A 14,330-nucleotide genomic window follows, 5' to 3' on the forward strand; every position below is an offset into this window, starting at 1 on the left:
GTGTGAGAGCGTGCACGTGCGAGTGCTGGTTCATGTGAGAGAAGGTAGTGTTGTCCAGTCTGCGCCGAGCCCCCACATCACTCCAGCGTGAAGCCTCCAGGTGAACGGCATCTCTCCTCCAAAACTCCGCACAACTCAAGGTAACCATCCTGAAGCGTTTCTTACATATACAAAAACAATCTGCCCATGCACCAATGTGTCTGACCTTTGTGGATTTGTTTGTTTTCTGCTTTTTTGAAGGGCATCATGAAGTGTCTGGTTTGGCTGAGTGTCCTACTCTGCGTCTTCACCTGTTATTTGAGTGGTAAATATTTAACTTTCGCTTCTTCTACATTTTATAAACTGCTTATAGCTGTATCATTACCTTCTGATTGTTTTTCAATGCAATGCACCGATTATTCGTCACTTTAATTACTGTACTTAACTTCACTATGTCCAAACCAAACATTGTCCGATCTTTTTGTTCATCCCAATCCCTCGATCCAAATGACAAGAAAAAAGATGTTGCATTTTGATGTAAGTCTATTCCTGCGTTCGCACAAAGGTCCCTCTGTGCTGAGTTCCTTGGGTCTGTGAGTGCCAGCAGTTCATAAACGGTCAGTGAAAATATTTGAAGAGGGAGCAGGAATCTCGCGGGGCGCTGGGAGAAGGATCCGTTTTTTCGCTAATATCCCCGAGCTCAATCCCCGTCTTTGTGCCTGCGAAACACACTTGGAATGTTTGGGGATGCTAAATTCTGTCTGTTTTTTTTCTCCCCCCTCTCCTTCCAGAGGCCAGAGTGATCGTCCCAGAAGGAGGTAGGAGGCTTTAGGAATCTCTTTTTCGACATGGTATTCTCATTCAGAGGTTTGGTCGGAACACCTTGCAGTCAGATGAAGTGGAGAAGAAAGCAATGAACGAGCTCTGTGATTTGGTAGTGTTGATGTTTCATGCCAGGTGTGCAGTAGTTGTTCATATATTGAGTGCTTTATTCTCTTCTGTCATAATGTTGCATGATGTGGGATAGTCAAAACTCAGTGGTTTGAATCCCCACCCCGACACTCTGGGCAGACTGTCGTGGGCTGTGGATGAATTTAGCTGTAGAAGAACTGAAATGTCTTACTCCTTTCTCACTAAAGTACAGATACAGGAGTAACACTTATGCTATAGTAAAAAGTGAAAGTATCAGATTAAAAATACACTGAAGTAAAAGTTGAAAAAAAAAGTGCTTTAAAAGTAAAAAGTAAATTTAATAAAATTAATTGTGCTGTATTTTCCATAAATAATGATATTTATTATTAAAATACATTGGGATGGAATTAAAACTAAGGGTGCAAATTTTTTTAGAACATCTTTGAAAAAGGCCCACACTGTCTTAGTTTAAATAAGACAGAAGGTTTGTTTACCTGCTTACATGGATTTGCCAGTCAGTAGGGAGAGCTTACGCCCCCTACTGACGCCTTCTCCAGGACGGTGTCCTCGGTGTGGGATAAGGTGTATGCTCTATTGTCCCTGTTCAAAGATGTTAAAGCACGTTTCCTGATCTCGATGGCTTCTCTGATCCAGTGTTGATACTTGATATCTGTGTTGCACACCTGGGACGCCTTCCTGGAGAAGGCGTTAGTCAGTAGGGGGCGCGAGCTCTCCCTGCAAATCCACATCAGCCGCCTGCATTACGTAATTTTCACCACCAGGTGACGACTTTGAGGAAGATCACAGGAAGTGACAGAAAGTAGTAAAGAAGGTAAACAAACCTTCAGTCTTACTAAAAGAACAATCTTTAATACTTATTTTTAGAACTCCTGCTTAAAGGGACTATACAGAGTTGAAACATTTTAAAACGAAGTATTTTCCTCCCCCTACATGTTCCAGCCATGTCCTAATATGTAGAAAGAGCCCCGACCTGTTCACCACAACTGCCTCTAAAATCCTGAACTGTCACTCAAAAAGGTGTTAATTCGAGTCCAAAGTGCCGTCATGCACGAGCTTAATATAGAAGGTGCAGTTACACATATGACCTGAGGTGGCAGTAGTGAGTATAAAATGGCAAACTTGCATCTAGGCCTTTTAAACATTTGTTCCGACAAACTGAGCACCCCCACTTTCACATGAGGAGCTCCTTTATGTTACACAAGAATAATATTAGTATATTTTGTTATATCTCACACTACACCGTGGCACTCCAGATTACATTGACAAAGCTTTAGTTTGTAATATTTATGTGAAGATTCACCAACTGAGGTCATAAAGAGGCCACTGTGGAAATACACAAGTTGAAAGTTCTCATACTTATGGTGCCGACTGATTGCTTATTCGTTTTCGTCAACCACATGACACACCGAGTATGAAGAGAATGAAAACTGACTACAGAGTAACGCTTTGAGACACTTGTCAAGCTTCTAAAAGCAACACAAATGTTAGGCCTTTATCATTAGTATTAGTCATTATATTATCGTGATTATACATTTGTGTGCTTCTTTTCAGTGCCGTATGACGAGGCTCCGGCTGTCCCCTACTGGCCCTACTCCACCTCCGACTTCTGGAACTACGTGGAATACTTCAAGTCCATCGGCGCCTACGACAGGATCAACGAGATGGCCCGCGCCTTCTTCGCCCACCAGCACCTGGGGGACACCCTCGGATACGAAACCAACGAGGGACACGAGCACTAGGAAGAAGCTATGAAGTGATCAAACGTGTGCAATAGGCTTCTCTTTGGAAAAAACTTTTTGTAAAATAGAGGTCAAATAAAAAGAATAACTAAATAAATAAAGATCAGTGAGATGTCAGCAAGAAGGAAGCTTTTCCTATTGGGAAGAGTTGGCATGGTGTATAAAGTAGCCAAAATATACTCATGTAAGTGTAGTGTAAAAAGTTCTACCCAAATAATCGCTCAAGTTTAAGTACTATTTTGAAAGGGCAAAGTGCAACTTGTTGAAAAACTACTTATTGCGCAAAAAGTCTGCTTAATTTTTTGTTGATGTATGACAGGCAAAAAATATAACCATGAAACTTGTGATATTTCCAATTTCAAACCATACACTATAAACAATTAAAATATGTCATTCCTAAGATATGACACGAAACAACATTTAAATTCAAATCAATTGAAGTGACTCATATCAACAGTAAGCTTTTGTCATAAGTTTACTCGCATTTAAGAGACAGATAAAACTAGTCCAAGAAGTACAGTGTTTGAAATAAGTACATGTATACTCGCTTCTGTATAGGCTTATGTTAGTGTAGGAAACCAAACATAGTATCAACGTAGGAATTTCTTTTGCATGTTTGGGGTACCTTTTCTTCACGTACTGTATGAAATGTAGCACACCAGTATTATTATCAAGATATTACCAATGTTACAGAATGTTATAGAATAATACGCTATGCTGTAATAATAATTCCTGCTATGTACGAACATATATATATTCAATGCAATAAACACATATTTGAAATGAGACATTATTTGTTTTCTTCACCTCTTTACCCTTAACCTTAACGCTTTAATCAAGTGCATTTTCTCGCACATCTTCGTATCAGCTTTACCCAAATTTAAAAGGTTAGTGCAACGCCTCATTTGAAAGCTAAGACCTACAAACCCATCTGAATGGACCTCTTTCCTCACGTTGTCACTTTTTGACATTTTTTTCAATGCGTTTTTTGTCAAATCTTTGCCACATTTTCATCGCTTTTTGTCACTTTTTTTTTTGCATTTTCGCAACTTTTCTGTTGCTCTTTTGTGGCTTTTTTATTGCGTTTTTTCCACATATTTGTGTCACTTTTTAATCACTTTTTTGGCATTTTCCTGTTGCTTTTTTTTATTGCTTTTCTGTTGCCCTTTTGGTCGTTTTTTAGTCAATTTTTCATTGCTTTTCTGTCAATTTTTTGTTGCGTTTTCGTAACTTTTCTGTTGCTCTTTTGTGGCATTTTCGTCACATTTTGGTCACTTTTTCATCAGGTTTTTTGTCACGTTTTTGTCACTCTTTTGTTGCGTTTTAATCGTCGTTTTCGTCTTATTTTTGTCGCTATTTTGAAACTTTTTCCGATAAGATTTTAGATTTGGGTAAAGCCAAATTGGAGAACATGTGCTCAGTTCCTATGCAGGTCGAGAAGTTAAATGTATTCGATTTTTACACTTTATTTATGCCTGTGTGTTCGAAAAAGAAAAAAGAAAAAAAAAAAAAGAAGAAGGAACTGTACATTCGTTCCGTGGAGTCCGCCCGGACGCAAATTGGTGCTGCACAACTTGTTTACATCCCGCAGACCACTAGCTAAGTGGGATTCAACCAGTCAATTAAACCCCTCTCGAGCCATTTGAGACGCGATTTAAACATGAAACCTGCAGTGGACGAGATGTTTCCCGAAGGAGCCGGTCCTTACGTGGACTTGGACGAGGTTGGTGTGGAATAAAAAAAGCAAGAGAAACATTGCGGCTAATGCTAAAGCTAACTATGTTATCAGAATAATGCGTTCAATTGCTGCTTTTTATGGCTGCTTGGTGTCAGTGTCAGCTCTAAAGTTGTAGATACAGCTGAGTTGAACATTTGTAAGGATAAGATGGACGTTAATGCTGCTTTGTACATGTTTTATAACCTCAGCTTTTTCTTGTGTGTATCTCAGCATTACATTACTGCGATAGTGGTTATGAAAATGCTGCATCTGTAACCGCACCATTTGTAATATTGCTAATTTGTATTGTGTATGTGTTCAATCGTGACCTTGTATGTTATTTATGTTCTGATATTGCAATACCAGGTGCCTGTAGACTTATTAGTGCACAATGAAATGCTGTAGTTTCTTTGTGTCACAGGCAGGGGGCAGCAGCGGTCTACTTATGGACCTGGCAGCCAACGAGAAAGCTGTGCACTCGGATTTCTTCAACGGTGAGAGGATATTTGTTTCTTTGTTTGTTTATTTCCTGATATGTACAGTAAGGTGGGTGTGTGGGTGGGCGGGCTGTTGGTGGTCGAAGGAGCCGATGGTGCAGACTGGCAGCCTCACTTCCGTCAGTCTACCCCGGGGCAGCTGTGGCTACAAAAGCAGCGTACCACCACCAAGTATTGAGTGAATGAATAATGTTAAGCAGCTTAGAGTGTCCAGAAAAGCGCTATATAAAACCGATGCAATACTATTATTTTATTATTATTACTTGTATCTTGTATTATTGTGACTTTGTGAAATACCACATCATTGCTGATAAAACCAATGTCACCAACCCTTTAGTCTGTATTGCAGGAGCTTGAAAGAAATGTACTTGCGAAAGATAACCAAAAAATGCTGTTATTGCTTATTGCCACGGGCCATTATTAAACAAAATATTATCAGGGCAGGCGAGAGATGGACCAGTAGGAGGGCTCCCCCCTTTTCAACTTTCATAACCCTTGTCTTTTTAAAGCACCACTCAGCATGGGCGCAGATAGCGGGGGGGACGGGGGGGACATGACGTACCCAGATTTTCATTCACCTGGATCCGTCCCCCTCACTTTTATGAAGAAAAATATCTTGCAAGCATTTTGCAATGTGCGAAACAGCGCCTCCCTTGACCATTCACTTTGATATGCGGCGAGAAACGGTATTGCGCTCATGTGTTTGTGTTGACTGGGCTGTGCGTGTGTCAAAATGCGAAACGCGAGCTGTTGGTTTACTTGGTTATCAGACAGTGTAGCCTACGTCAGGACTGCTTTTTCATACGTCATGTGGCATGCTTGGTGAGTGATTAGAAACCGTACCAATACGCATTATTGTCTTGCAATGATGGGCAATTAAGTTTGATAGGTTGTCTTGCCTGAGCAGCTTTGTCCCCCCCAGTTTCAAAAACCTATCTGCGCCCCTGCCACTCAGTATAGGTTTTTAAACTGCATCAGCAACCTGGTTAGGGCAGCTGAGTGGGGGCCGCTGATGGGGGGCTACTGCCCTCTACCAACGGGTCACATTACACCCTGGCTTTTTAATGCACCTCACAAAATAAGGCAACCAATGAAAAACCAAGGGGAAAAAAAGCACGGTGTTCAATCCCGTGGCTCAAGACGCGGCCACCCCTACTGATATCTGATAATGACACCCAATAGTTATGTGTATATATTAGCACTTTATTTTCTGCCCAAAATGTATTCACTCTACCAAAAATGTGTGTAAAACTGATCGTGCTATTTTTGTTCTTATAGCTAGACCTATTTTTGTAGAATAACACAAAGGTCTGGCTATAACAACAAAAATAGCATAATTACTAGAAGACCTAATGAACATTATTGGATTAAATATTGATCAAATAATAAGATTTTACTTTGTTTTTGGGTCTCTTCTAAAAACCCAAGGTTTTTGTTGTTCCCTTGTCTGTGCATCCCTTGTAATTGGGTCCCCTCTGCAAGCAGGAGTCCCTGGAAGGAGAAAAGAAAGCAGACCACATCCATATAGTTAAAATCAAAATAACATGAAGTATCTGGCACGGATGATCCATATCACTACTTTTGCACTTCTAGTGAATGCTTTTTAGGAAATACCAACTTGTGGAGTTGGCACAAGGCAAGGCCTGTTTGTTTATACAGCGCATTTCGTGCATAGGGCAACTCAATGCGCCTTGGTGCACATGGTTGTCAAACTAAAGGCTCAGGGGCCACTCGCAGAACACGACCAACTATGACTAGCAGCCTTGATCAGCTCAAAACAGCCTCCGCTAACTTTGACACTGTGGTTAAACTGGTGAACAATGTGATAGAGCTGCTTCTTTTTGTCTTTATATGTAAGCTGTCTGAGCTAGCGTCTAAAATCTACAGGTTTACCATTATTATTTCTCAATAACTAACTGGGAATCCTTATCCTCTATTCACATTTGCCCAAATTAACCACTGTCATTTGATGTGTGTTGGGTTTAGATCAAGTGTGACGCCAATGAAATGATCCTTTCCCCAATTCATAAAACATAATCCTCATTTCATCACAGTAAGAATATTGCGTGTTAATTAATCTAAAATGAATAAACCGCTTTACCATTCATGCTACTTAGCCTGGTAATGTCTTTTTCCAGGCAAACACGGGCACAGGAAGAAAAAAAAAAAGAAAAAAAGTTTGCCTCAGCTCAGCAGCGTGTGACCTAGAAAAGAAAAAAAGCTGATGTTCAAAAAAGGAAAAAAAGGCAGGAATGAAAGAGAAACAGTAGGAGGACGGTAAAGTGGGTTTATAGCTGGTGTCAAAGTGAAGCGCAGCAGGGGCACCTCATGCACACTCGCTCACACGGCAGTATCCGGCCTTGTTAACACGGCTAATGCAGGCCGACTCCCGGGGACGCCACAACAGCAGGCCTCCACGTTCAGGGCGGGGATATTCCAGCGGCTTTCACAGAGAAGCACCGCTGTATCAGGCTTTCAGGGCTCCCCTTCATATATAAAGTCACATATGATGAACCACACTGAGATTTGAAGGAAGTGGTGCTCCACTTTGGGCCTCGATTGAAAGTTTCGGCCCCTGCACGAGGAAGAAAGTTGGCCCGCCTCAAAGCAGACTTGGCTGTGTTTTCTTACAATAACATTAATCCAAATTAAATGCAAGTTTTTATGAGTTGTTGAAAGCAATGTACCATCTCTAACTTTCCATCTGGATATTCCCGCATGCTGCTGCCAAGTGAAAAGGTCACTGGGAAATGTGACAGTATATAATATATATATTAATATTACCTCCTACTCCAGCTCTAATATAGATTCTAAATGAGTTTTCGTCTGCCTTCCGTCACGGGCTGAACGCATAAAAAGCACATTCCGTATCATATTTTAAGCCAATTTGAAGCTACGCCAAAACATAAATATATCCTGATAACAAAAAGATGCAGTCCCTGAGTTGGAATCTTGACTTCCAATTTAAAAGTTTCTCTCCTCTCCTTGGATAGCTTTAGTATTCATTCTCATATGTTTTGGAAGGAAGGAATAAACCGAATCATCTCCCTCATCTGGTCATGCCTTGATTCCAATCGTCCATATTTACCTAAAGCTCTGAATAGAAAGAGCGCGCATGTCGCCGCGCAGGGGTCCACTTCAACCTCATGCATCTTTAATGGCGAGGTATAGGAAAGGAAACGTTTTTTCACTCATAATTTATCATTTAGTTTGTCTTCCTGATGTAAATGCACCTTCCGGTATATTTCCCCGGAGACACAACGGACAGACATGACTTTTTTTTTTGTTGCTAAAAATAATATCCAGTTATGATTCAATTTGAGAGCCGTTTCCGAGCAAACAATTTCACATTAAGACACAAATGAAACGATAAACGGTCCTTAATGTGGAGGCTGAAGAGGTTTTCCATTTCTCCACATAGACGGTGTGAAATAATAAAAGTTGATGCATGAAAAAAAAGTAAAAAGGGTTCATCATAAACTTTGCCTAAGTCCAGCAAAAGTACCTCAATCTTGTACGCTCTTGTGCTTCACGTCAAAAGAACTACACAGATGGTGCAGGGCTTTAAAATTAAGCAGTCAAATCTTCAAATAAATCCTAAAAGTCAGTGGGCTGCCAATGTCTCAGTTGACCACATGTCTTTTGAAGGCAGTAACACTCATACGTGTCTGAAATTCAAATATCATCAAATCAAATTTATGGTATTACGGCTGGTTACAACACCCAGCATGATTGGTCTTAAAAATTTCAGCCTTTTTCTTCCAACAAACCACCCTTTTGAAGTGGGCTTGGGCAATGTGGCGAAACATATTTTTTTGAAAACATTGAAAACAAACAAAATAGCAGGCTTTGATACTGTTTATGTATGTGGACAACCTTTGAAATGATAAATAAACCTCAGCTTTAAAAGGCAACACATGCTTTCCACTCCAGTAGATTTAAATTTATTTGTTGTATGCAGGTCAATACAGTCAACAATGCAATGAAATGTACTTGGATTAGAAGACCATATCAACTCACTTATATAAAGATGATGAAAACAGTATATATTAAAGGGCCTATATCATGTAAACTCGACTTTTTGGAGCTTTTAGCCATGTTGTTATGCTATTTCCTTATCAAAAACACCCCCAGAGTGGTTTTTGGCTTCATTCACGCAGTTCTCAGCAATCCTCCTGAATCCTGCTCTGCTGCTCCGCCCTCTCCTGGAAAACCACTGAGTTTCGACACTCTGACGTTTTTTACATCATAGTGTCAAACAGGAAGAGCCCGACGTCTGTAATGTGATACCATAGAGCCGGATTTTAATTTTTAAAACGGCTTTTTAGCGTCTGAACAGATGTCATGTTTGCACTGACAGTTGTGAAGAAGGAGCTCTTTCTAACCTACTCTGCAGATTAGCTCGGCGGGAGGGGCAGAGTTAAAGCAGTACTAAGTAACTTGTTTACCTTAATAAATCCTTTTCGTAGTCCCTGTGGGGGTAATACAAGTGTTTATGGGATGATTGGAGGGTCTTTCATCTCCCCCTGGTGTCTCTGACCAGAAAACCATGTTTGCAACTTGACTGCCCCCGGTCCGGAGAAAGCAATACACACTAATGTAATCACGAAGAAGAAGCTAACATGCTAACGGGCAAAGCTAACTGCGGGCTAACGTCACTTTAAACAGTATTTACAGCCAAGTTTGAGTGAAAAAAAATATTTCCATTGTATAATTGGATGCACAGTAACCCTCTCTCCCTTCACCTTTCCTGTCTACTCTCCAAGACAATTAATAAGTTAAAAAATCGTAACTTCCTACTACACCTGCAGTTGCACTTATGGCCTCTAGGGGGAAGAGTTACTTAGTACTGCTTTAACTGAATCGAAGCGTTGTGTCTTCCCGGTTTGCAAAATACCCCCAGAAAATACTTATTTCCCACAAAAAAATAGTTCTCCATAGTGGTAGTGGTACTATATATCATATAAATACCTATAGTTTACTTTGGGGTGGCTAAAGTAGCATTCCACGCCTTCAAACTCCAAACCATGTGCTGTTACGGCCATGGGAAGCTGTAGACCTGAAGAAAGACCACATTGAGATTGCAATTTGATTAAAATTCAATTTCTAGATACAGACGGCAGCGCGTCATACAAGGAGGCGTGGCCTTTGGACGTTTTCTGGCGCGCTATGAACATATTTATCACACACACCAATAAAGTCAAGCCAAAATCAGATTGCCCATTAGAAGTGAAAAACTGAGTTTTAGCGATTGCTAATGTTAGCATATGTAGCATGAAGCTAAAATTTGTTTCCTGGTTAGCGTTGTCCGATCTTTATGTTTTTATGGGCTGGTGGAAAAAAATAAACTGGGGGGGGTGTGGTATTGGAGCAATGTCAGCTTCCCGCCATGAGGAGCGTTTTCCTCTGTCCATTGGTTTTCCCCTCTGGCTGCTTCGATCATGACCACATATGGGTAATTTCAAAGATGCCGCCTGTATCTATGGCAAAGCCCGTTTTCTATGTCACTGCATTAAGTGTCCATAGCTGAATTATGTGGAGAAAGTTTCTGTTGTGATCGAATTCTCCAAAGATGCATTCCCATCCGAGTGACGAGTTAGCGGGTTACATAAGGAGCCGAGTGCGTAGGAGCACAAACACTTCTGCCTGTACTTATAATGCTTTTGTTTTTCTCTCCTTCCCAGACTTTGAAGATCTTTTCGACGACGACGACCTGCAGTGACCGCCCACTTTTGTTCCCCGGGTAGACCAAAATGAAGAGAGTGACACCATGCTCTCTCAGCTTGTCTCCTTCTCTCTTTCTTCCTTTGTACAGTCTCCTTTTAGCCAAATAAAGCCTTTGTGTTTTTTGCAAAAAGACCAACTTTGAAAAAAAGGGAAAGAAAAGTGCATTTGTGATGAACCAGGTGTCTGCGAATTCTGCGGATCTCTGGCATTCCGAAGTCCGGAGAAAATTATGAGTATGCTTTCGCCGTTTTCGTGTTCCAATCCGTTCCCCAAGACTGGATTGCAGGTTTGCTTGCTCTGCCAAACACCTGTTGTCGGGGCCTAATTACATACGAGATAACGCGGCCCGCTAAACGCTCTCTTTGGAAGCGGGACAGGACAGGAAGCTACAAAAACGTGGAAATGTTAAAGGAAGAAAAAAAAGCATACAGAGGTAATTCAGGTGTCGGCCGCAGGCAGTAAAACGATCAGGCCGTCAGGTCGCTTGTAATTGGACGCGCATCTGCAAAGGCGCTGTCATAAAAGGGAAGTTATGGGGAAGCCGGGGATTTGATTGAACTGTTTGATCGGGGCTGCGTGTTGGCGCTGCAGCTGTTTCTGGATTTTCATGTAGGTTCTTCAGCTTTCATGACAAACATGTAACACATCATAAAGGTTTACAAGTCACGCCGATGTCACATTGGCATTGGTCATCTGTTTTTTTTGCATTAGTTCTTTGAAAATCCAACAGTTATGATCAAACACATTCAGCTGCATTTTTGGCTCTAATAGTTTTTGGTGCTAAAAATGTAATTAAAAAGCATTAAATTGGACTTGCCGCTGCCTGCAGACACCATGTTGCTTCACTTAGTCCCGATCAAAAGTTGAAGGCCAGTTGAAAAATGGTTAAAATTCACATTTTGCAGGATTGGATCTTATCAAAGTTGAACTTCAATATGTGAGAAGAAATGAGAGTCAGACAAAAACAACAAATAAACTGAAATGATCAAATGTTTAGGCTCACATGCCTTTAAAGGCCAAATCTGTGCAAAAATGTGTGTCATTTTCTGTCAGGTGTACACACTGTCATGACGTCCTGATGACTTAATTCCTCGTCTGTGGGAACCACTGGTTATTGGGCTCGAGGGTCGCCCAGTGTCTTGACAGTCAAACGGATCCTTGACTTTTTTGTTCCATAAGCATCTTTTAAGAAATTAAAAAGGACTCTTACTGTGTCCCGCCTCAGCAGTGACGGGCGCTGCGAGACGTCCTGTTTACAATGTTTAAAATAACGCTGAATCCACTTTTTTGCACAGATTTGGCTTTTTAAAGGCATGTGGTCCTAAACTTTTGATCAGCTACAAAAACAGACTATTTCAGTTTATTGTTGTTTTCAATAAAAGTAAAAAGTAAAAAGTACAAATTGGATTAAATAGGAGTAATGAATGATAACTTTGCAGCTTCAAAAACGGCAACACGATGGGGGTGATTGTGGCACTGACAGAAGATCTGCACAGCACCACCTACTGTTCACTCAAAAGTTTGGCGTCCCCCAATCCACTTCTATGTAAATGTCCATTTTCTTCCGCTTTATCCGGGGCCGGGTCGCAGAGGCTGAAGTCTGAGCAGAGATGCCCAGACTTCCTTGTCCACGCACAACTCCTCCAGCTGTTCTGGGGGGACCCTAAGGCGACACCAGGCCAGCTCGGAGACACTGGTAGGTATTCCATTAAAATCACCTGTTTCCAACTAGAATAGAGCTTCACAACATTAACTATGTCTGTATTTCTGATTAATTAACGTTATCCTCATTTTAAAAAAAATCTGTGCCTTTCTTTCAAAAATAAGGACATTTTGTGACCCCAAACTTTTGAGCGATTGTGTTTACTGCATCCTCTTGTAGAAAAACACAATGTGGTATCGATAGGTTTTGGTTCAGGTACTCGCTGATATTGATACTTCAGAAATCTTTGATATCGGTATCAAATCTGATACTTGAACAACTGAACAGTACATCCAGTCTAAACAGGGCGAATCCATGACTAACTCACAACCAAACAAGGCTTAGCATAACAATAAAATATGGTATTATGAACTAGAACTAAAGCACTGTCTAAGTCAGGATAAAACACCATCTAACCCAGAACTAAAATCAGCTTTACAAGGTTAAAACCAGGACTAAACCAACTGGGCCCTAGCTAAATCTAAACAACCTCCCACCTAATAAATTGCCTATAACTGTAACTGTAGAGTACCATAAGAATCCTGCGCTCCACAGATTGAGACCCACTGAATCCACTAAACCTTATGAACTGTACGCGTGGCTTTCCTGTCACAACAAATGCAAGTTCATTTCTGATTGTCTTGCAGCCCCACATGATCCCAGCCGCCGAGGCCTGAACAACAGAGATGAGCGTGATTGCTGGTCGACGGCCGCCTCTTGAAAACGCAGCATGCGAGTTGCCATACATATAAATTGCACTATTAGAATGGAACAGTTGTGCACTGGTTTAATGTAATACTGGAACATTCAAGAACTGGAATAAGTTACAAATAAAGCAATGGGATGCAGGGGTATGGGGCCTATAGCTGTGTCCTTCATAAATATTAATAGGGAAAGCCATATTGGACCTTGATCTCCAGTCACTCAAGCGCGATGGCTCTATTTCTTTCATAGACATGGATAAAATAAAAAATGTATAAGAATGCTAAATTGGGAATTTTTAGAATACAAGATGTTTTCCGAACACTGGTGGTTGTTTTAAAGCGCTGGAAATGGAGTTGAGGAAAATGGAAGTCTCACAGCAGAGGTGCGCCGCGGGACATTTCAAGTTCAATGTCATACGCCGCGAGCGAAGAAGACGGAGCATAAACAAAGGAGAAACCAATTTGTTTTGCTGCAGTCAAAGCCAGTGGTTCTCAAGTCGTGATGCCCAAAGAATCAACAATTTTAAGTTATAGCACTTTGTAGATTGAGCATGTTACAGTATGAGCGATGAATCGAATCAGTGTTGCCTTAAGTTGAAGTCGACCTTATCGATAGTGAACCTGAAGCTATTTGTTTTTGTGTTTTTACAGTAGCGTGTATTTATAAACCGTGTGCCAATAGGCAGAGATCGGCATCACATGACTTCAGTAAGACGTGTTTACATTTTGCCAAAACACAAATAACGGAGTATGCTAGCCGTAATGCTAACATTAGCTTCATGCTACATGCAAACGGCTAGCATGTTTTTTTTCTTTTTTTCACGACAACCTGTCAGATTTTCAAATGGAAAAATGAGACAAAACATTCGTAAAAGACACGATTTTGGCTCGACTTCATTTGTGTGTGCTAAATATGTTTGTAGTTTGCCAGAAAATGTCGATAAAGTGAGAAAGATTGTGTTCCCATAACAAGCTCCCTTCACGCTCCACGACCCTTTGTATGACAGTATCTGCAGGGCCTTTAACTGCTTCACAAAGTCATTTGATTCTAGGGCTGCTCGATTATTGAAAAAATAATAATCACGATTATTTTTGTCATAATTGAAATCAGGATTATTCAAACGATTATTTGTTGCCTTAAAAAAAAAGTCTATCTTTATTCTTTATTCTTCATTTATTTATTAATCAAAACACTACACTACACTTTGTTTTCTGGACAGTCATAAAAGTACAAATGATTTCAAGTACGCCTTGATTAAAGAGAGGTCCCTGTTTCACACCTGCCCCCTGCTGGCCAGTCCTCACACCTGCGCAAGTAAACTAAGCAGTGCT

The 14,330-nt window shown here is 40.8% G+C and overlaps 2 protein-coding genes across 2 annotated transcripts; both read left to right on the forward strand.

Annotated features, from left to right (window-relative positions):
• On the forward strand, positions 1–2,708 carry LOC306977956 (otospiralin-like). The gene is made up of 4 exons (XM_079576396.1): positions 1–140; positions 241–304; positions 771–797; positions 2,464–2,708. The coding sequence occupies exons 2-4, from the start codon at positions 247–249 to the stop codon at positions 2,649–2,651; spliced, it is 273 nt and encodes a 90-aa protein (XP_079432522.1). The 5' UTR covers positions 1–140; positions 241–246; the 3' UTR covers positions 2,652–2,708.
• A 1,494-nt stretch (positions 2,709–4,202) lies between these two features.
• cops9 (COP9 signalosome subunit 9) lies at positions 4,203–11,304 on the forward strand. The gene is made up of 3 exons (XM_079575997.1): positions 4,203–4,374; positions 4,790–4,862; positions 10,550–11,304. The coding sequence occupies exons 1-3, from the start codon at positions 4,312–4,314 to the stop codon at positions 10,585–10,587; spliced, it is 174 nt and encodes a 57-aa protein (XP_079432123.1). The 5' UTR covers positions 4,203–4,311; the 3' UTR covers positions 10,588–11,304.
• Positions 11,305–14,330: the final 3,026 nt, after the last annotated feature.

Source organism: Gobius niger (genome assembly GCF_951799975.1).
Source record: "Gobius niger genome assembly, chromosome: 18".
Taxonomy (NCBI): Eukaryota; Metazoa; Chordata; class Actinopteri; order Gobiiformes; family Gobiidae; genus Gobius; species Gobius niger.

Excerpts from the sequence above, each read along its gene's own strand:
- LOC306977956 (XM_079576396.1), top strand. The coding sequence starts at position 247 with ATGAAGTGTCTGGTTTGGCTGAGTGTCCTACTCTGCGTCTTCACCTGT. Across the intron at positions 305-770 it reads CTTCACCTGTTATTTGAGTG|AGGCCAGAGTGATCGTCCCA; the intron begins GTAAATATTTAA and ends CTCTCCTTCCAG. Across the intron at positions 798-2,463 it reads AGTGATCGTCCCAGAAGGAG|TGCCGTATGACGAGGCTCCG; the intron begins GTAGGAGGCTTT and ends GCTTCTTTTCAG.
- cops9 (XM_079575997.1), top strand. The coding sequence starts at position 4,312 with ATGAAACCTGCAGTGGACGAGATGTTTCCCGAAGGAGCCGGTCCTTAC. Across the intron at positions 4,375-4,789 it reads CTTACGTGGACTTGGACGAG|GCAGGGGGCAGCAGCGGTCT; the intron begins GTTGGTGTGGAA and ends TTTGTGTCACAG. Across the intron at positions 4,863-10,549 it reads GCACTCGGATTTCTTCAACG|ACTTTGAAGATCTTTTCGAC; the intron begins GTGAGAGGATAT and ends TCTCCTTCCCAG.